Source organism: Synchiropus splendidus, chromosome 1 (genome assembly GCF_027744825.2).
Source record: "Synchiropus splendidus isolate RoL2022-P1 chromosome 1, RoL_Sspl_1.0, whole genome shotgun sequence".
Taxonomy (NCBI): Eukaryota; Metazoa; Chordata; class Actinopteri; order Syngnathiformes; family Callionymidae; genus Synchiropus; species Synchiropus splendidus.
The window spans coordinates 52,183,992-52,201,157 of record NC_071334.1 but is presented as its reverse complement, the minus strand read 5'-3'; the positions used below and the strand labels follow the sequence as shown (position 1 = coordinate 52,201,157).

Here is a 17,166-nt window from a genome sequence, read left to right as displayed (position 1 = left end):
GTTTCATGATACCTCATCTACCCTTCACAAACAATAGGGAAAGTGGGAATAAGTTACTTTACAATCAACCCCTCCCCCCTCTCTCTCTGATGTGAGGAGACTTGTTCATTGCATGTATGCATCGTATAATTTTTTTTTTTTCCCAAGGCAACAGATTCATACCTCTTTAAAGAAGGCTGCAGGCGGCAGAGTACAGTAGCCATCGTCCTCTTCTTCCAGCATGTCTTCATGTTCATCGTCCAGAAGCTTTTTAATGGACAGGTACCACTCTACCTGCTCCCACTGGTCCTCCATGACCAACACGAGGGTCTGATCCTTGGCGTACAGCGTCACCGCATGCTCTTTTTGGGAGCCGTTAGTGCGACTGACTCCAACACAACAGCTCAAGTAAATCACCCTGTGGAGCGGAAATTCACCAGATCTCTGAACACGCTTCATTTGATTGGTGTCAACATGGGAATGTGCAAAGCTGGAAATATCTTCCCCACTGATCTGAGATCCCCACCCAACATTTTGTACTTCATGATATTCCCTCAATTGGTATTATCTACTGTGGTCGCTGGCAGCACACCACGCAGACGGACGGTTTTCATGTGGCTTAGCTGCGATTACTCAGTTCGACTAAGTCAACTGCTACTGGGTGGTGGTTTTGTGAAGAGTTTCTTCTTTTTGAAAAATATTTCCTTAACTGGGGGGTTAAAACTTACAGACAATAAGGCGACCCAGAGAAAACAAGCAAACAAAAATAACATTTCACAATTAAAGTTGTCACATTATGAAAATCGAGAATGTAAAATTCATGTTGCATCTTGGCTGTAGACACCTAGTAGTTGAAAAGAAAACAGTAAAATAACAATAATAATAATGGGGCAGTTCCTACATTTTTGTAATATAACTGTCAAAATATGACTTTTTTGTTTTTCATACTTGTTGCTTTTTGTTTAGGATTTTTTCTCCAATAGGTTTGAGTGTGTCAAATTATTTGACTGTACATTCATATAACTGAGATTGAGCTGAAAAAATGACCCCAAACATGAGAAGGTAAACGCTGAACCCCCAAGATCCCAAACCTTAAATTTGACATCAAAACATTGTTTAGGCGACGAGAGCTGTCATCTAAATGTAACTTGTAATCTAACTTACTTTTAAATTCAAGTCATCAGTAAAGCAAGTCACTTTTTGAGGGAGTAGTCAGTAGTCGGATCACTTTTTCGAAGCAACTGTGGCAACACTGACTAGTAGTGGAAGTGTTTGAAGACCTTTCAAAGAAAGGAAGAAATGAAGAACCAAATCAAAGGAGAGTCTCCTGTGGAAAGCTGCGCACTATTATTGCTGCTGATTCGGTGGTTCTGAGCAGCGGTTCAAGGTGGTCACAACCCTGGAGCAGGGAACAGCAAGAGCTTTGTAGAGGGAAGTAAACTCGCAAATCTCACAATAAAATATTCACAGAAGACATGGTCATAAGAGCTGTGGATCATTGCAACTCAACATGGTTTTACATTCACCATAGACACAGGAGCAGTGCAGCATCGAGTAACTACTACTGGCCGACACAAAATGTAATCACATAACACTCACAAACTGGTATTTTAGTTTGTTTTTTTTCCTTCGCCAGGCCTTAATATTCCTTCTTAAAATATGCATATTCACTAGCCCAGGCTGAGATTTGAAGTGTAACATGGCAAATTATCAAGTAACATCCATTAAACCCAAGCTTGTTCAATGTAGTGTAAGAAGTAGTGATGGGCTGATGAGGCTTCATGAAACAGTGTCCTGATTATAGGAGCCCACCAGATGGAGCTCTTGGTTTAAAAATGATGTGAGGTTTCATTGAAATGGTTGTTTAAATCCAAAGACTTTAGAGCAGAGAGCACCATCTGGTGGCCTCTGAAAATAAGGACACTGTTTGATGAAGCCTCATCAGCCCATCACTAGTCAGAGAGTGAGAGGCAGCAGACAACAGCCATGGCAGCACAGTCCAGCGGTCACACACTAAGGAAGACCAACCTGTGCTTGCCGGAGTGGAAGTGGGTCGTTTTTCGCGAGGACTTGTCTGATGCCTGAAATTTGTCCTTGGTCTTGTACCACTCAACGCGGCGTGGGCCAGTGTGGCTCTCAGCTCTGAGAACAAAGTATCGCTTGTGGCTTTGTCTTTGCTTTCCCAAGTATCCCTGCTTTACAATGTCACTCTGCGGCCCAGGGACGGTCGTCACAGCCCAAGCAGAACCAGGGTCTGCCACTCCGACAGGAAAGTGGAAGCCATGTCCTGCTGAAGATGGAGAGGAGCAGGGTGTTTTGATCTCTTCCTCTGCCTTCATCTCTTAGACCTGCAGCGGTTCACACAAATGCAAAGTGTGTATGAGGACGGGGTTTATTCCATGAAAATGAAGTGGACATTGTGAGGTTTCTCAGTGGCATAACCCTTTCCCCAGCCTCTCACCCTAAACCTAACCATCCAAAACACATGGCTAACCTTAACCAGGACCCTGAACCAAACTGAAACACAACAATAATGACCCAGTTATTTTGAAGTCTTCATCCTCAAATTGAGGCTTAACCTTTTGGGGACCAGCCAAATGTCCCCACAGTGTCATACGGTCCTCATAAGGATAGTGTTTTCTCAAGAATTGGTCCACACAAAGCAGGATAAATGCGCGCGCATGCACATACACGCACGCATGATGAAATTATATATATATATATATATATATATATATATATATATATAAAACAAAGCGTGGTTAAACCTACTGCTGTGTGTTTGAACATGGGGTTAGAAAGCAGATCAGAGGAGCCTCCCCCAACACATGTATTAAAGAACCAAACTATCCCTGAACAATTGAATCCTTGAGACTCACATTTCCCAGTTTCACAGTTCTCTGGATGTCACAGACAGCAGATGCAACCAGAGACACTTGAACATGTTTGCCTTTTCTAACCAGGCCAGGTGCTGAATGAGATAATCAGTGGTGCCTTCAGGAACGGCTCGTCATCGGAACACTCCGTGAAGGTAACCTCTTTCAAATTCAGGTTCTAATGCAAGCACGCACTCATTAGAACCAAAGGAAACCACGCAATCATCATAGAAAGGAAACACGTTGCAGAAGTTCCTCTTACAAAACAGTAGCAGCATTACAGTCTTTTTTACTTCCTGAAGATCAGTTTCATCAAACGGGGCGAACACCACGTCGCTCCTTTTCTCATCTGCTTTCCGAGGATGACTCTCCTCCATCAGCTGGCCAGCTGGGCCGGCCTGTGTCAGGGGCTTTCTGTGGTCTCACAAGTCTTGGTTGCTATGGCGACTGCCTGGATGGCGAAGCTATTGGTGCAGCACGCCTGGTTCTCGTACAGGCTGACCTGTTTCAGCAAACCTCCTGCAAGCTTCTGGTTGATAGGCCACTGGGGACAAGTAAGACGCGCATTCAGTCCAACTCTCGTATAACCGCTGGATCTGTACGCGCCTGAACTCACCACGACAGCGGCTGTTGACTTTCTCTCGTTGTTCTTTCTCTCAGATGCAGAGCACGGAAGAGGGTCTTCGTCAGGTGGATGAGTTGGTGCAGACTTACTCTCACTCCTGCAGCTGGTTTCTCGGCCCCTTTTATCACCTGGTCCGCATCTTCCACCCTGACTACGTCAAGCCGTTGCTCACAGCACCTGGTAAAGCTGCAGACACTTAAAATATTTGACAGATTTTGATGGGTTTCCAGTAGTGATGGGCTGACGAGGCTTCATGAAACAGTGTCCTTATTTTCAGAGGCCACCAGATGGCGCTCTCTGCTCTAAAATCTTTGGATCAATGAAACCTCACATCGTTTTTAAACCAAGATCACCATCTGGTGGGCTCTGAAAAGTGTTTCATGAAGCCTCATCAGCCCAGCACTAGTTTCCAGTAGGGAGGTGATATACAAGGACCATCCAAGTCCAGACGGAGAAGTTGCTCCTCTAGTTTGGAATCACTGTACAGTTTCCTTCGAGCTACTTCGCTCAGCTCTGGTGGCTCACTTGAGAGTTGACAAACATTGTCTAATGTCGCGGTGGGGCATGGGCGAAGCTCAGGTCGGACCCATCAGGCCCATCACTACTGAATAGCTGTAAAACGTCTCCGTACTTAAATGTGTCTTCTGTCCATTCAGGCAGCATCACAGTGAAGGATGAGCTCATCTATGGCCACCTGCGTCCGTGGCTCGGTGAGACATCACCATTTTCTTGGCTCAGTTCACTGACAGAAATCCTGACTCCACTGTGGCTAGTCTCCCCTCCACTGAGACTCAAGCTTCATGCCAGTTATGTTTACAGTCTGAAACCTTCGGGGTGGTTAGCAGAGGGCTAACTTTAGATTTAGATGAGATTTTGCTGCTGTTCAGTCGTTCCATCTGGATTTACAAACCTGGAAGTTTTTCTCATTCATGAGAAGTTCTTCTTCTTCTGTGTGTATTGTAAGAGCTACGTAGCGCTTCTGCCCCTTGCTGTCTGTGCTCATTGCTGTCGGGTATATTTTCAACAGGAATTATATGGATGAAATGAAAGTGGGACCACAATATTACTGCTAAAGTAGTTTTAAGGGAATGCTGAAATCTCATGGGCTGGATTTGCATTGCTGACAACAAAGCTGTCAGGATTTGTAGTTCTGCTTTTCTAAGGCTAAAATATACCGGTTTCCTGAGAAGGACAAGCCACGCTGAGCTGCTCTGTCACAACATGTTGGCTAATTCAGCTTCCCTTCCAGGTCAGAGTGTGTTGATCAGCAGCGGGGAAGAGTGGTCCCGCAGAAGACGACTGCTCACGCCTGCTTTTCACTTGGACGTTCTCAAGAGCTACATGTCCGTGTTCAACACCTCAGCAGACGCCATGCATGTGCGCGACTCCAAAAGACTTTGCGTTTGACACGTTCACATTCACACTGACAGACAGTGTCCTGCAGGAGAAGTGGCGCGGTCTGGTGAGCGAGGGGAGGCCTGACGTGGAGCTGTTTCAGCATGTCACTCTGATGACCCTGGACAGCCTGTTGAAATGTGCATTCAGCCATGACAGCAAGTGCCAACAGTGAGGACACAGCCTTCACAGACGTGGACTGCAATAAACAGCATGTAAATATTGTACGTTGTCTCCAGGTCGAACAGCGAGTACGTGTCTGCAATTGTGGACCTGAGTGACCTGATCATCGCTCGGCGACAGAGACTGCTCCACCACTGGGATTGGATCTACTGGCGGACTCAGCAGGGGAAACGTTTCCTCAAAGCGCTGAGCATTGTGCACAGGTACGACGTCCTGGCTTTGCATCTTGACTGGTATTCAGTGAAGAACCCAGAGATTCTGTTGAGTCAAATGGCATCTTGTAAAACTGCATTTGAAAAGGATTTTCTGAGATCTGAGATTGATGGTAACTCATTGTTTGATAGCACCAGTTAAAAGCTGATGTCTTGCAGTTTTACAAGGGACGTGGTTCAGAAGCGCCGTGCTTTCCTCTGCCGTCAAGATGAGGCACATCATCCTGGTTCACAAAAGAGAAGGGATTTCCTGGACGTCATCCTCTTAGCAAAGGTTAGATGTCAACTGCCAACACCACTAGGACAGTGAGGTCCTTCTAAAACAATACGATGGATGTTAGTGTTGTAGAACTTCTTTAAGGTCTCGGTCTTGGATGCATTTTCACTCTGTCTTGTCTCGGTCTGAGAGTCTGGATTTCTGTTCAAGACCGACGGAGAAAACTGTCATCATTGGTAAAAGCAGGATTCTGGCTTGCGTTCAGTTTTGTTGTGGTCTTTCTTGGATTTTTATCAGGGGTCTCAAACTGTCCTCAACATCTCTCCTTCTTTCCTTCTTTTTTCCTCGCAGTTTCTCAGCTCCTCTTTCCTTTTTGTCTTCATCACTCGCGCTAAATATTTGGGAAATTTCACAGTCTCACTTCAGGACACTGAAGTGTTCAGATCCACTGTGCTGTGTTTGTCGTGACAGCAAAGAAGCAGCCCATCCGTAGCGCTGCATTCATTGGAGTCACATGCTGTCAATCAAAACGTCGCTTTCACAGACCACTGAAGAGTGACTTAAGCTGTAAATCGCATCGGCCCCAACTTCCAGTCCAGTTATGATTCTCACAGAATAACTGAACCTCTTCATCTGAGTGTGAATGTTCCTCTTCAGAATCTGAGTCAGTCACCTTCATTCTATTGCAGTCAGTTATGCTGCCACTGCGAGATGAGAGCCTCCTTGACTCATCGACCGGGGGGTGGTTTTCAAACTGTAATTCAGAATCAGCATCAGCTTTATTGCCAATGTCAGTGAGGACCCCACCAACTGGGAAAGTTGGCCGCTTTTATTCATTTGCCAGACTCCATGAAGGAGTTTTAACCTTCACTGAATTGTAGTGATGGGCTAAAGAGGCTTCATGAAACAGTGTCCTTATTTTCAGAGGCCACCAGATGGCGCTTTCTGCTCTAAAATCTTTGGATTTAAACAAGCACTTTATTATTTAACCTGAAGAATTTTATTTGAAGTTTTGTGTGGTTGTGTATTTCAGGATGAAGGAGGTCAAGGACTATCTGATGAGGAGATCCAAGCAGAGACCAACACTTTCATGTTTGCAGGTATCTCATTTAACAGTCAGTGACGTCACAAACCCACCAGATATAAAATAATGAGTGGCAGCGTCAGGGATCAGTACGGTTCCGCTGAATGGTCTGGTTCCAATGTAAAGGCTGCAGGCTAAATGCTTCCAGATCTGGATGCTCTTACTGTTGTTGTATTATTCCTTTAAAATGTCACCCATCTTCTGCCCCCCAGGTCATGACACCACAGCCAGTGCAATTTGCTGGACGCTGTATAATCTAGCTCTTCACCCAAACCACCAGGACAAATGCCGACAGGAAGTGATGGATTTGATGCGAGGGCGAAGCACAAACATGATACAATGGTCCACTTGACTTATTTCTATAAACACTATGGACTAAAAACAAAACCATCTAGATTCAGTGTGATGATGTGTTTTAGGGAGGATCTATCCAAACTTTCCTTCACCACCATGTGCATCAGAGAGGCGCTGAGACTGCACTCACCTGTGCAGGCTGTGACCAGGAAGTACACCCAGGACATGAAGCTGCCAGGGGGACGTAGTGTACCCAAAGGTGAGATGAAAAATGTGATTCATCAGAAGGATCACACATGTGACTTACACCCGTCATGTGAGGAAGCTCCTGCTGGCCTGGTGACTCATACTCAACAAAACTTCAAGTAACCACGAATGTCTAATCTAAACGAAAATGCTTTTAGATACGAATTGGGATTGTCATCTACATTGTTGTCTTCATGCCTGCAACTTGCAGGTTTTCCTCCAAAGTGAAGTAGCTAGTTTCTTAGAAGGGATGCTTTGATCAGTCGGCCACCGATCATCATCGGCCGACATCAGCGTGATCTGTCACTGCCGATCACAACAACCGATCACATGTGACAGCTCTGATGAAGCCCGCTGGTTGTGATGCGTCCGCTCCTCCCTCCCTCCCTGCTGCTTACTGGGCAGCAGCATGTCTGCTGTGGAGGTTCTTTCAGTCATGTAAAGCACCAGCACATGACGGGGCACGGACAGTTTTCTGGGCTCATGAAAGTGAGACAGCTGGTTCCTCAGCAGCAGGCTGTTAGCACAACTAGCGCTTAGCAACATCCGCCAGTCCGAGTGTGACATTTGGAACGATCAGCAGTATGTAAATATTTCACAGACCCAGAAAAGTCTCTAGAGAGTCACCAAACTGCAACGTCTCACATCAAATTAAATGTTTTTCAGTCGTCCTTCTGACGGAATAGTTGCTGCCTTCTGGTTTTTCTATATTTTCCCTACTTGAAGAGAATATAAAAACACGTCTGCATTAAAATTTATGGATTTAATGGTTCATTTTTTTCACATCGTGTACACAGAAGGTCTCATCATTTTGATTCCAAATTCATAGTCAATCCATGTGATCGATATCGGTGATTGGCAGCAAAAATCACTGCATCCCTATTTTTTAGAACAACCAATTTATGAGGAAATAAATAACGTCCCATTAGTAGTGATAGGTAGATGAGGCTTCATGTCCTAATGATGTTAGTTTTCACAGCAGACAGTGCCCTCTGAAAACCTATTGTTCACTGTCTGTAGTTTAAAAAAAAAATCCAAAGCAAGTCTTCTAACTTCCCTTTTATTATTACCTTCACGCAAGACAAATAAAAATGTACATGTAATGTGTGCACTGCATTCATTCGCAGTGCCATGGAAATTTGGCATGGCAAGATAGAAGCCTCGCGAGCATTTTAGCATCCACGAATAGTGGCTGTTGAAAGGAAATCGTGTTTCCAACACGACATTCAGCATAGCTACTTTGAAAGTTAACCTTTGATGTCTTTTCCAAGGTGCTATCTGTTTAGTCAGCATCTATGGAACGCACCACAATCCTGACGTCTGGATGAATCCTCATGTAAGATGATGACAATAGAATTCAAGTCTTTCAGATTTGACCAGTTCGACTCTTGGTTTACCAGGAATTTGACCCATTTCGTTTTGAGCCAAAAAACCAAGGTGGCCGTTCTTCTCATGCATTCATCCCCTTCTCCTCAGGACCCAGGTGACTTCCTTTTCCTGTTGGTCTTTTTTTCCCCTCGTCGTGTTTCTAATGTTAAGGCCGTTGTGTGTTGACAGAAATTGCATTGGTCAGAAGTTTGCACTGGTGGAGCTCCAAGTCGTTGTTGCGCTAACGCTACTTCACTTCTCCCTGACCGTGGGCAGCAGCTCTCTGGAGGTGCGCCGTCTTCCTCAGCTGGTTCTCAGGGCTGAGGGGGGGCTGTGGCTACAGCTGAAGCCCCTCAACCATCTCCATGAGCAGCAGCAATGATTATACAGCAGCCTCATTGAAGCAAAACGTCTTTCATTTTATGTTTTTTATTTTAATTAAGAGGTAGTTCCCAAAAACTATTGCTAAATTACGGGTTTGTTTTTACCTTTGTTTCACACAAAGGAGAGCAAAAACATCAATATTTCAAACTAAACGTGTGGATACCGAAGTATTTTCTGTGGAGCGCCAACATTTCCAGGTGCATGAGAACATTTTTGAACATTTTCGTCTTTCAGCACTATGATGCTTCTAAAACTTTGACCTATTGAGCCACACAAGAACATTGCCCACTCTACTGTCATTTTACTGAAGTCTGCTAAAGTCAGCATGGAGCAGATGCCGCTCTTGGTTTGAAAATGATGCCTTGTGTCATTAAATTCAAAGATTTCAGAGCAGATAGTGCCATCTAGTGGGCCCTGAATGTGAGGACACTGTTTCATGAAGCTTCATAAGCTTCATATAGCACTAGCTGCAGCTACCAAGGGGAAATATCTCACATTCTAGCCTTTTCTGAATGAAGCCAACCAATGCTTGATTCATTAAAGGGACAGTAGTAGCAGTTCACATGGAGTCAGATAAAGTCTTCACTGAGGGCTGTTCACCCTCAAATTGAGGCCTAACCTCGTGGAGTCCCCATAAAGGCATAAGGTCCTCACAAGGACAGTGTTATGTCAAGAATTGGCCCCCACAAAGTAGGATAAGCAAGCCCACACACACAAAATATGTTTTTAAAAATTGCTATTGTCACGGACAAGAGGAGAAACTGGGTGGTGCCACTGAAGACATGGAGGAGAAGTGGGTCCACATCCTGCCTGCTGCCTCTGAATGGGTTTCCTGTCCTGCACGCTCACACGCTCCATACGGAGCAAGCTCTGCTTCCGGTGGTTCTTCCTCAGGATATAGAACTGCGGCTGCTGCTGCTGCTGCTGCTGCTAAGGTGACTTCACCATGGCCTGGTGTGAGTGGGATCCTTCTTTAAGAGGCCAAAAGTGTGGGCGGCCACATCCTGGGGCGGTTTCACACTGTTGCAAGTTCTTCATCACAGACACAAAACCAGGACAAAACCGTGTGGTGAACTCTCCCTCTTCCTTATCAACTGCAACAAGTCTAGAGAGGGAAAAGAGAAAATGATATAAAGCGCCACACCAGAGGGCCTTGCCGGGTCAGTGTCTGAACAAGGTGAGTTTGTGGCTGAGGTTTTTCCAAGTTCGGCGGATGGAGATGAAGCCGTTCACCTGGATCCTGGTCTCTGTCATCTTTGCGCGCCTTTTCGCGGCTTCCGGAACAAGTAAGTCAACCTAAAGATCTTTTATATTATTATATACAGGCAGTGACAATTTATATTTATCTTTTTAACGTGTTCATCGTGTTGATGCATTTTTTATTTATTTATTTTACAAACTATGTCTCGACACTAGTCCACATGTAGAGATTGAATCCAAATTGAATAAGAAGAGTGACCAAGTGTTATAAACGCTGTAGTGAAGTTAACACAGTAAAATAAAGACTTTGTTTAGTTCAACTCTACAAGCGGGAAAATCACTTCAAACTAAAAGCTTTTCATGCTCAAAAAAAACAAAACAATGAGAAACAAGAACAAAAATAACATGCACTTAAATGAAGCAGCTTTTCCTCAGGCGCTGCATGTGAGCACATTGTATTGTACTCAACAAGCCACTCCATGTTGTCACTGGTTTTTATGTTTAGTCTCACCAATCTCTAAATACACAATGACATATTTCACAGTGACCAGGGTGGACAAGAAAGCGGGAGATCCAGTGGTCCTCCAACCCAGAGAAGCTCCTATTACTGACTCCATCAGCAGCATCCTGTGGCTGCACAACTCAGCCCTGGCGGTGGAGTTTGATGGGAAGGAGACGGAATACTTTCGTCACTTCAAAGGTGTGTAACTATGATTTACCCATGCAAAGCAAGTCTCTGGCGCATCATGCTTTGACGCTAATTTTTGTGGGTCAATGTATAAAATTGAAAGAAATACAGAAGAATACAACAAAAGTAAAATCTGTCTGTTTTCAGCACGTGGTGATCTGAACATTTTGAATGGGGAATTGACAATCACAGGCTTGACAGTGAATGACAGTGGCCTGTACACTGCAGAGGTTAATGGCCTCCAACCGACAACCGCAACTCGACTTCGAGTCCTCTGTAAGTTTGGCATGTTCGGACGACCCATCCTCACTACCACGACGTAATATACTGACCATGGGAAAGTGGACTTTTACATCCTATACTGAGGCCAAAGGCAGCCTTCTGTGTTGCACGCGAACACGCAGGCGTTTCGGTGGAGTGAGAACTGTTCAACAATGAGTAATACATGAAATACATTGTTCTGATGATGATCCAAGTCTAATGAAGGCAGTGGTTGCAGGGGGAGGCTTGGTGCACGTGCTCCATTGTTGTCAAAGTTTTCAAACATGCTTTATATCGAAATATCGCTGGAAGCACGCTCACTTTTTAAAAAATGATTTCCAGTATGAACGAGCATCTCAACTTCCACGTGAACAATACTGTGGCCCCTATTTCAAGCGGCTCGGCTCATTTGCTATGAGCAAAGCTGCCAAGATTAGATGCATATGAAGCTTCATAAACAGTAAAATGCTTAGATTAGCTCGACTGGTAGACAGACCCGACCATGGAAAACAAGTTCTGGATGGATGGCTGAACAGAGTCAAAGTAAGAAAAGTCTGATTTAGATTAGATTTTCTTCACATCAATCTTTTGGGTTCTTGGTGGGTCATTGTGTTTATAGTGCAACTGTATAAGGTGCATAGTTATTCAACTTCCTTCAAAGTTAATGAATAACTTGTCTTTGTTTTTAGCTCGTGTTTAACCTTGATATTTCAAGCTGGAAGCTGATGATGCTTCCAATACCAATAATCTAGTGGTGGGCTGCTGAGGCTTCATGAAACACTGTCCTTATTTTCAGAGGCCACCAGGTGGCGCTTTTGGCTTAAGAATGATGTGAGGTTTCATTCAAATCACAGGTGGGCAATTTAATTTCCCGGAAGGCCACATTAGAAACTGTAACTGTTGTGAGGGGCCCTCATCAGAAGAAAGACTGAGAAGAATACAAAACGTGACAGAAAAATATCCAAAATATATACTTCAGTAACAAGGACAAGTTGACCCAAAAGGATTAAATGTAAGTAAGGATATTAGGAAGTGTAAATGAAAGCTATTGAAATATTTCATTTCATATATTAGTTTTAAAATAAAATCAACATAACTGTGGACCAGACGTTCCAATATAAAAAGGCAATTTATTTCAAAATATATTTTCAGTCGTCCTTCAATGCATTTTGAGGAACAAAAAAAAAAACACACACAAAAATGGCCAATGACAATTTAAGAAACAAGAACATGCTATATTTACTGCTGAAGTGACTAAAAGAGAAAGATCAAAAAAGGCAGAAAAATGACAATATATCAGTTATGGTTTTAGTCTGACGTCAAAAGGGCCACGAAAATACTGGCATCAGGCTGCATATGGCCCCCAGGCCGCACTTTGCCCTGGTCTGATTTAAATCCAAAGATTTTAGAGCAGAGAGCGCCATCTGGTGGCCTCGGAAAACAAGGTCACTGATTCATGAAGCGTCATCGGCCCATCACTAGTGGCAGCCCCATTATGTGACGTGTTGCCCATGGTGTCAAATGAAAACCTAATTCCACGTCAGCATGGGACGCAGAAGTCTACTTTCCCAAACGCCTATAGATGATGGCATGGGAGCGAGGATGGGTTGGTGAGGATAAGGATTTATTGCTTAGATGAAGTGGAAGTCTTGGGCTCACACGCGGCCTTTGTTGCCCCTGAAACAGCTCCTGTCCCCATCCCCACCGTGCAAGCTTCCTGTGATGACCAGAAACACATTTGCACTCTGGAGTGTGTCGGCAACATTCAAGCCGATGCTGAGCCTGTTTATTACACATGGACATTTGGGGATGTGGTGAAGCTCAACTCGTCCAAGAAGCACACTTTTACAAAGGTACTGTTGATCTACTGCCATAACAGTGAGAGAGCGTTTCTCTTTGAGTACTGTCACAACACTTTGCAGCAGGTTCAACAATACAGAAATTAAATAAAAGAAAAATAATCATGAACTTATAATGTTCAATGTGAATGTGAATGTGATTTAACTTATTTTTTGACTCCTTATTTTCATGTATTTCAGTAGAACAGAATTTGTAGGGAAAATCAAATAACCATTTTGACATCCGTATTTTGGAGGAACGAATTGCTTGTAATAATTATAAGAAAAAGCCATTTTAGCTCAGGAGTGAGACAAAGCTGTGTCCCCACCAATGTCTCAATCAACTGTTGCTGGTGAAAGCAACATTTTCCGTACCCTTGTAGGAGGACAGCGCCGCCTTGAGGGAGGTCAGCTGCGTGATGGAGAATGCTGCCAGTCAGGAGCACAGTTCATCCATTCCGAACCCCTTCGCCTCCAGTGAGAAGCCACAACATCCAACCTATTCCCAAAACTACTTTTCCTTCATTGCCTTTTTCTCACAGACACTGGAGACAGAAGGTCAGGAATCATTGTCTTCTTCAGTCTGTTGGGCGTTGTGCTGCTGCTGGTGCTCTCCCACAAATGTCTTACTGGTGAGAGAAACTCTTCCTGGCATTTGAGTTGTACCAGCGGTGTGAATATGTTGTGACATCTTTTCATGTTTTACAGGAAAGTGGTTCTTCCAGAAAGGTAAGGCGAAAATCCTCTGACTACTCAATTTACTACTGCTACTACTACTACTACTAGTAATAATAATATCACCCTTATAAGTTCACTTGTTCATTCTAACTTCCTCTCCCTGGTCTGGATGTGTTTATGGACAGCTAATAAACAGGCTCCAGAGCCTTTATCTCTCCCAACCTCACAGTTCCTCACTGTTGTTCCAGTAAGTTTCTCTTCCTGGAGGACGGGCCTAATAAATCTTGGATATTAGGTTTTACGGTCACGTCACAAAATAAATTCAGCAAACGCTCAATGCAACTAACCCTGTCAGTATACAATAGAGAAAACACCATTCAAATAAAACGACAGAGTATTTCCTCGCGGCACATCTGTCCACGTTCATGAGAAAATGATGACCCTCATCCTGTGGTTGTATTTTTCAGGGTCCGTGCCATGGAAGGCAGGTTAGTACCAAGAAGTGTCGCAATTTCGATCTGAGTTTGAATTATTTTTCTTTTGATATGTGTTCAGCTTTTTGGAAAAAGGAGGGGAAGGAGGAAATATGTAAGTTTCTCAACGTAAAGTATTATTCCAATAGTTTACTATTATTCCAAGCTTGTTGGTGAGTAAATAAAGCTTTGGTTATTGTTTTGTCAGCAGTTACCCAGGTCAGCTAGACGCCAGTAAGAACATCGGGGTCTGCTGTTCACTGGAATCATATCATGAAGCACAATTCCCAACAGGGTGCGCTACATTGTGCGAACTATCTCAGGATATTTCTGCTGTGTTTTTAACGTTTGCTGTGCCAATGACTTCAGTGTACCAAGAGCATTGTATCATGTAACGACACATCAAGTTCACATGTGAATAGTCAGACCGTGGCTGTTTGCACCAAATGCGGTTGCAGTTTGCAGCAACCGCAGACCACAGGACTCACAACCAGACCTAGTTTCTCTCTGATGCATGTCTGTAATGAGCTGGTCTTGTACAATTTCTCCTTGTCCAAGTGTTTTTAAGGTGGATGATTTTTGCTGTCAATTATTTAAAGAGCTCAACTTCAATGATTTGGGGCGAAGCAGAACCCAAATGCCTTGATGGGGCACAAGTTGAGTAGCCAGAACAACATTTAATTTTGACAGTGATACGAATAAGCAAATAAAATAATGGAAGAGTCCAAACAGAAAGAAAGAATGTGAACATAGAAATACAAGCACAATGGTTAGAAATAATAAAATCACAAACGCGCCAACAGGAAGCGCCAACAAGGAAGAGGGAGGAAAAAGACGGAGGGGAGAAGGATAAAAAATAAAAGCGCATCATGACACAACGCGTGGCTTCTGCATGTATGAAAAACATTTGTAAAAATTATAATGCTTGTCATGGAGTGACAGGAGATATCAGACGCACCCAAGGTGTCCGTCAGAATGTGTGTGTCTTCCTCTATCGAGCTGCTGTCACTGATGGTTTTGTCACACACTGCTTGTGGAATGAATAAAACTTGATGAACTTTATGTTGTTGCCCACATGAATGAGGACAAAGGTGCTCACTGAGCGACAGGGAGGAAATCTCTATAGAAAACTAGAACATGAGATCTTGTGGTTTTAAGCTCACATCTTTACATGCAGCGACAAATGTCTTCGCGAGCAGTTGGAACTGGGACGGTGGCCGCCACAGTGCATCAGCCGTTTCAATAGGTTTTGTTGCTTTTTCAATGTAAAACTTGGGCTGTCAATCAATCAAAAAATAATCTCAATTACTCAAGTAAAGTGGAGTTAACTCGCAATTAATAGAAAATAAATCACACATTTTGAGTTTTGTATTAATCTCCCAGACGTTTCTGTGCTGGAATCTTCAATGCAAGTTTGGCTGCCTTGTTCTAGACGCCACAGAAAAACAACCTGCCTTCTTTAAAGATGAAGAGAAGGATATATTTTCATGACATATATACAGTATATATCAGGCCAAAATACATTTTGGAATCATGTTTTGTCATCAAAGTTTGTTGCTGAATGAAGTGTAGCTGGCGAAATGACCTGAAACATGGTGAGTTGTAACTTTCTCGCTCTTATTGTGGAGGTAAATCTTTACACTCTGTCTCACAAACTTCTTTCCAGGACAGAGCGACATCATCACATCACATGATCAGAAGCTTCGTTGAAAGGAGCATGATTTCTTGAGTGGTTTAGCTGTGAATCATGAACAACTATTGTTGTTTATCCAGGGGATTCAGTTCCCGCTGCACTTCAGTGAACAGACGGCAACCTCATTGAAAGCGCCTCCTTTTGGAGCTTTAATCCATCTATGTACTTGTTTTTCCAAGATCATGTGATCACAGAGGTGCCAATTCTATGTAGAGCTTGCTAATAAAACATGATTCATAATCTGCCTCTTGTGTGTCAATAATAAACAATGACATCATCACAAAATACAGGAGCCTCGCCGCTGCACTCAGTTTTTGTCAGGAAACTGCAATGCAACCTGACCTCATCGGATCTTGCGTCTCTTTACACCAGTCACCCTCCTTCAGGTGACCCACTTAGGTCTGATCCGTTCTCCGGCTGGTGTCACAGCACTGCCACACCTCTTGGTCCAGATCCACCTGGAGGCTCTCACCAGGTCCAGCGACAGTGATGCAGTGCGTGTTGAGCTCACACAGCGAAACCCTGTGCCCTCAAGCAGAACTTAAGATTTCCTTCATTGAAAAACATTGAAAACAAGTGGATTATCATACGAGTCCGAGAGTCAGAGCTCCACTGATATTCATTGATACGTGTGGATTTAGAAACATGTGAGCTGAAGTTGAACTGTGGACAGGTGTGGCAGCTGAACTCTTAACTTAAGAGTCAAAGAGAGAGCGTCTTCCTCTGTTTGTGTGACACTGAGATGTCCTGAACCTTGGGTTTGGGTTCATCCTGGTGGTCTAGATCATTCCAGCAGATGAGGAGTCTGTCTAAAGTCACACACAAAGACACAACAAGGGTGGAATTGTAGTCTTGAAAACACACACACATCTCTGTTAGTCTTTCAGAGGTTGCCCCGCCTCCCTCGCAGGGTGTGTTCCTCTGAGTAGGTTTCTGTGAGCAGCATCAGAAGGAGCTGAGCTCTGCTGGAGGATTCACGCACGAACATGGACACAAGTCTTCAGACCAGAGGAGAGCCGCTCACAGGTCAGTGACCATCTGACTGGCCACACAAGAGGGTGAACGGACAAATCAGCAGTGTGGTGGTGAGGTGACCGAATGAATCAGAAGTGTAGTGATACGGTGAAGGGATGAATGAGAAGAGACTAATTCTCTATTGTTGATGGAAACACAGCTGACAATGTGCTGATTGTTTGAATCAAATGGAAGAAGAAAAAGTAGAAAACAACAGGAAGTGAAGACAAGTGAACAAAGTCAGTGCAGAGTTGAAGTTGCGCTGATATCAACACAATTGAATTGATAAAAATGTATAACATTATGACTGTAATAAATAGCAATAAAACTGGACTGTGGAGAGGTGTGGCAGCAGCGGGTGACCTCTGACCCTGACTGTGTTGTCAACGTCTGACACTTGCTCTGTTCCTGGATCCTTTGAGTGAAGCAGTACAAGGTGTCACAATGGCCGACCAGGA

At 43.9% G+C, this 17,166-nt stretch overlaps 1 protein-coding gene across 3 annotated transcripts; it reads left to right on the top strand.

Annotated features, from left to right (window-relative positions):
• The first annotated feature begins 3,178 nt into the window (after nt 1–3,178).
• Nucleotides 3,179–12,839, top strand: LOC128764581 (cytochrome P450 4F3). 3 transcript variants are annotated; one of them, XM_053874465.1, is made up of 16 exons: nt 3,179–3,409; nt 3,516–3,660; nt 4,137–4,190; nt 4,730–4,857; nt 4,925–5,046; nt 5,115–5,261; nt 5,430–5,544; nt 6,521–6,587; nt 6,784–6,913; nt 6,991–7,124; nt 8,383–8,447; nt 8,512–8,594; nt 8,669–10,149; nt 10,608–10,763; nt 10,899–11,027; nt 12,699–12,839. In XM_053874465.1, the coding sequence occupies exons 1-13, from the start codon at nt 3,218–3,220 to the stop codon at nt 8,859–8,861; spliced, it is 1,575 nt and encodes a 524-aa protein (XP_053730440.1). In that variant the 5' UTR covers nt 3,179–3,217; the 3' UTR covers nt 8,862–10,149; nt 10,608–10,763; nt 10,899–11,027; nt 12,699–12,839. The 3 variants fall into 3 exon arrangements, with proteins under 3 accessions (XP_053730440.1, XP_053730449.1, XP_053730459.1); XM_053874474.1 differs by lacking the exon at nt 4,137–4,190; XM_053874484.1 differs by lacking the exons at nt 8,383–8,447; nt 10,608–10,763; nt 10,899–11,027; nt 12,699–12,839 and having other exon boundaries at nt 8,669–8,697.
• The last annotated feature ends 4,327 nt before the right edge of the window (nt 12,840–17,166 follow it).

Excerpts from the sequence above, each read along its gene's own strand:
- LOC128764581 (XM_053874465.1), top strand. The coding sequence starts at position 3,218 with ATGACTCTCCTCCATCAGCTGGCCAGCTGGGCCGGCCTGTGTCAGGGG. Across the intron at positions 5,262-5,429 it reads GCGCTGAGCATTGTGCACAG|TTTTACAAGGGACGTGGTTC; the intron begins GTACGACGTCCT and ends GATGTCTTGCAG. Across the intron at positions 5,545-6,520 it reads ACGTCATCCTCTTAGCAAAG|GATGAAGGAGGTCAAGGACT; the intron begins GTTAGATGTCAA and ends TGTGTATTTCAG.